This window comes from Humulus lupulus, chromosome 5, assembly GCF_963169125.1.
Source record: "Humulus lupulus chromosome 5, drHumLupu1.1, whole genome shotgun sequence".
Classification (NCBI taxonomy): domain Eukaryota; kingdom Viridiplantae; phylum Streptophyta; class Magnoliopsida; order Rosales; family Cannabaceae; genus Humulus; species Humulus lupulus.
Window position 1 is genome coordinate 9,283,930 of NC_084797.1, and position 4,407 is coordinate 9,288,336.

At 28.9% G+C, this 4,407-nt stretch overlaps 1 protein-coding gene across 1 annotated transcript; it reads left to right on the forward strand.

Moving 5' to 3' along the window:
- Positions 1-490: 490 nt before the first annotated feature.
- On the forward strand, positions 491-3,363 carry LOC133778816 (uncharacterized). The gene is made up of 3 exons (XM_062218838.1): positions 491-652; positions 1,658-1,902; positions 2,749-3,363. Exons 1-3 carry the CDS (start codon positions 491-493, stop codon positions 3,041-3,043), a joined length of 702 nt encoding a protein of 233 aa, XP_062074822.1. The 3' UTR covers positions 3,044-3,363.
- Positions 3,364-4,407: the final 1,044 nt, after the last annotated feature.

Here is a 4,407-nt window from a genome sequence, read left to right on the forward strand (position 1 = left end):
ACTCTAAATAGCTACAATATACACGGTCATAAAAAAAAATCACCTCGAAAACGGTTTAGAGGTTAAAAACACTGAGAGCACTACCCGTAAAGCTTAATGGAATAATTATCCTATAAATATATATACATTTATTATTTAATAAACTGTGGTTTGACATTGAAGAAGATGCCTTTCTTGAAAGCCAAAGATAACGCCGTCAACGACGGTGGTTGCTAGGGTTTAATAATTGGAGATAAAGTTTAAAAAGACCGTACACGTATCACGTACGTGTGAAGAAGAAGAAGAAGAAGAATTAATATAATATCTAAGGTAGCTATATACTTTTCCTTTATATATACGAATTCATTATAGTCTCTACTCTTCCAGATTAAGCAAGCACCCTTTGATATTTTCTGTGTGTCTTATAATAATAATTAGTTTTAACTTGATCAAACTTGGCTACTTTTCTCATTTTTGTTGAAGCTCTAGCTAGCTAAGAAGGAGGAGGAAAATGGAGAAAAGGGTTATTGATTACATGTTGGTGCCATTTGGACTTTTGGCTATGGTGGCTTATCATTGCTGGCTTCTGTACAGAGTTAGATATCAGCCCGCCACCACCGTCATCGGTGTCAACGCCATGTACCGCCGCTTCTGGGTCCGTGCTATGATGGAGGTGAACTGTGTTCCTCTCTCTCTCTCTCTCTCTCTATATATATATATATATACTTCTGTTAGTTATTATAAAAATTTCATTTTAAAAAACTATTGAAAACAACTCTAAAATTTACATTTTTATTCATCATTTAATTTTCAGAATCACTTCTCGTACTATAAAAATAAAAATAAAAACATTAAGTCGAGAAAATGATAAAATTCAAAATAATCAATTTTAAAAAATTAATAAGATGAACTCCCTCTCTCTCTCTCTCTCTATATATATATATATATAAAGATTGATAGATTTAATTAGTTCATAATGTTGATTTTTCAATTTATTTTCTGTTCAAGTGGTTTATATTTATTTTTTTTCATATACTTTTACAATGTATATAATAATTAAAAAAAAAATTAAAAAGATATTTTACCATGATAATTGTTTAAAAATAATAAATAAAATTAATAAATAATTAAACAAATTAAAATACAATATTTTTGAGATATTTTACAATTATATTACATTAAACATATAATATATAATTTTTTGTTGTCACTCTCAAATTTAAAAATTAAAACAAACATAAACTTAAATAAAAATAAATAAATTATTTAATTAAAATATGATAATTATTTGAAATTTATATGATATTAATATAAATTTAATAAAAAGAATTAATGAAATCTATAAATAATACTAAAAGAACGTGCATAATATATATATCCTCCATTTTCTAAAAAAATTATGACCAATTAATACATACTCGAACAAAATATATAAGAGTTCTATTTTCTTAGTAGTAGTATTATTATTTTGGCATCCAATTTTAATTTTTCTCAAGATTTGTTACACATATTTTAAATATTATCACATGTGCATTATATTAATTAATGTATGAAAACTATTAAATTTTAGAAAAAAGAATTAAAATGTACTTATGAGATCTTTATGAGATCAATCAATATACAGCTAAACCTAAACCACTTCTCATCACTTCTAAACGACATGTCGTTTTGTTTGCAGGATGTGAAAAAAAATGGAATGGTTTCTGTTGAGACATTGAGAAACAACATGATGGCGTCGACCCTTTTGGCCTCAGTGGCCATAATGCTCAGTTCTCTAATCGCTGTGCTGATGGCCAGCGGTGGCAGAAACAAAACTGAGTTGTTCGTTTTTGGAGACAAAAGTGAGGCCAGCTTATCTGTTAAGTACTTTTGCATATTGGCTTGCTTCTTAGTGGCCTTCATATTCAACGTCCAATCTATAAGGTATTGCTTTTCTCTGCGGTTTTTTTTCTTAATATACTACAGTTTTTAGGAGTACCGAGAAGAGCAGTGTATACGACCGTGTTTATATAGTAATATAGATAGTGGATTATGTTTCTAATTAATGTATTTTGAGTAGGGATGGTAAAAAATCCCGGCGAATTGGGGTGGGTCGGAGCCTTGACCCGACGGGGCGCCCCTAATCCGAATATAACCGGAGCAATAACGGGGTGGGTCGAGATCCGACCTGACCCGCTAGCAATTGAAGCGAGTCGGATCACGACCCGACCTGATTTTTTTTTTTAATAAAGAAATTAAAAAAAAAACTAATTCTACTACTATTTAGGGTAATCTACAATCCAAATATATATATATATATATAAATAAGACAAAGTATATTTAAGAGAGATAGATGAGAAAATTGATGTTTTGTTTTGAAGTATATTAATTTTTTTTTATTTTAATATGCAAGATCATTTATAAAAAAAATTAGACAGCTCATTTATGTCTAGTATGAGAGATTTTTTTTGCCATTTATTTTTATATTGTAACATATTTTAAAAAATTAATCTTTGTTTTATTAAAGAAAAAAAAAACCTTATCGATCAAGTCTGACCTGCTCAATCATATCTGGGGCGGATCTGACCCGACCCGTATCAAATACCTTAATGCGGCGAGTCGAGTTTAGCGGATCTTTAGTGGAGCGGGGCCAACCCGCCCCATTTACATCCCTAATTTTAGGCTTAATTGGTGTCAAGTACATAAAAACAGGACTTAATTAATAATCAAAACCTTAGCAAAGGCATAAGCATGTATATATAAATGCATGTGTGTTGTTTTGTTTTGTAGGTACTTTAACCAAGCAAGCATTCTAATCAACGTGCCATACAAAAAGAAATCACAAAATGATCAACACCAGCAATTGAATGTTGATTTTGTAGAGAGGAATGTGCACAGAGGAAGCTTTTTCTGGTCTCTAGGGTTGCGTACTTTCTACTTCTCTTTCACTCTCTTCTTATGGATATTTGGTCCTCTTCCCATGTTTGTTTCTAGCTTGGTTTTGATTTTCATGCTCTATTTCTTGGATGTTTCCTTTGAATATGGCCGAGTTGTTGATGTTTCTGATACCGACATTAGTTACTAAAAAGGGAATTGTTCACAAAGAGGTGGCGTACTGCTATTGGTGCAATTCAATATCGGGTCTCACACATTTAAATTAAATTTAATAAATATTATGAGATATCGCTAACCAAATATAGAGTGTCACCTCATGTGGTGTTGGGCATTTTAAAGTGTCAAATAACAACACTCAATTGATGAGGAACTTGAGATTGGGAGACCAATAATTTAATTTTTTTTTTTTTTTGGTTGTTAGGTTGGTCAACTTCTTAGAAAATAAAATATGTGTAATTTATGTTGTGTAATATTATTCAATCCAAGTGGGAGTTATAGATGTCATTATTTAAATAACAATGCATGCCAATAGTGTAAATTTAATATATATATATATATATCTTGATTTGAGTGTTTAGTTTATTGGCTTATTATTTGTACTCTTAAATATTCTGTATTTTCATTTATTTTTATACATTACATAAGGTGATAAAGTGCTTATCAACTTGGGATGCTTCCCTATTAACTTGATCCTTATTTCTACCAAAAAAAAAATTATCATTGAAAATTTCAAGGGACTGTTGCTTGAAAATTGAAAGAGGAAGTTGATATGTCTAGGCAAACATGTTTAAGTTTCCATATAAGTATGATACTTGTGAATAATTGGTCTCCATGTATATAAACATCACATGGACCCTTTATTAATATTAATTGGACAACAAGACCCTACTCAGTCTTCTTATAGTTAGATTTTGTTAGAATTAAATTTTTTTTTTCTTTTGGTTATTTTGTAACATAATCGCTATTACAAAAATAATATAAGATCACGTTTGTATGTCATGCATAAAAAATCTTGGAGGTTATTATGTCTAAACTTTTGTGTGACATAATTATTGAATGATTATCTAATGCTATAAAGCTATAATATATTATGTCTCACATAAAATAATATAATAAATTTACACAAAAATATGAAATGAATTACTTATTACGTCTCACTTTGTGTGACATAATAATTCCCAACATCATTACATATAAGCTCAAATTCATTTTCTTTTTCTTTTCTAAAAAAAAAAACAAAATAATTCCTAAAGTCCTAACCATATTTGTTTGTCTATTTCAATTGCTTATCCAAGCATAATTAAATTTATATCATATTAATTTTATAAGCACTTAAATATACTCCTAAAATATAATGAATATACTCATTTAATACCCCGTATTTTATCAAAATATAATTTTTGTATCCTATATTCTCAATAATAATCATCGGGTACCTTATAATTTTGTAAGTCGATATAAAATGATACTCTGAGTTCAAATTTCGCCATTAATTTTTTTACTATGACCGAATTTCCCTCAATTGTAATGATTTAATTCAATATATAAAATATT

Excerpts from the sequence above, each read along its gene's own strand:
- LOC133778816 (XM_062218838.1), top strand. The coding sequence starts at position 491 with ATGGAGAAAAGGGTTATTGATTACATGTTGGTGCCATTTGGACTTTTG. Across the intron at positions 653-1,657 it reads GGGTCCGTGCTATGATGGAG|GATGTGAAAAAAAATGGAAT; the intron begins GTGAACTGTGTT and ends TTTTGTTTGCAG. Across the intron at positions 1,903-2,748 it reads TTCAACGTCCAATCTATAAG|GTACTTTAACCAAGCAAGCA; the intron begins GTATTGCTTTTC and ends TTTGTTTTGTAG.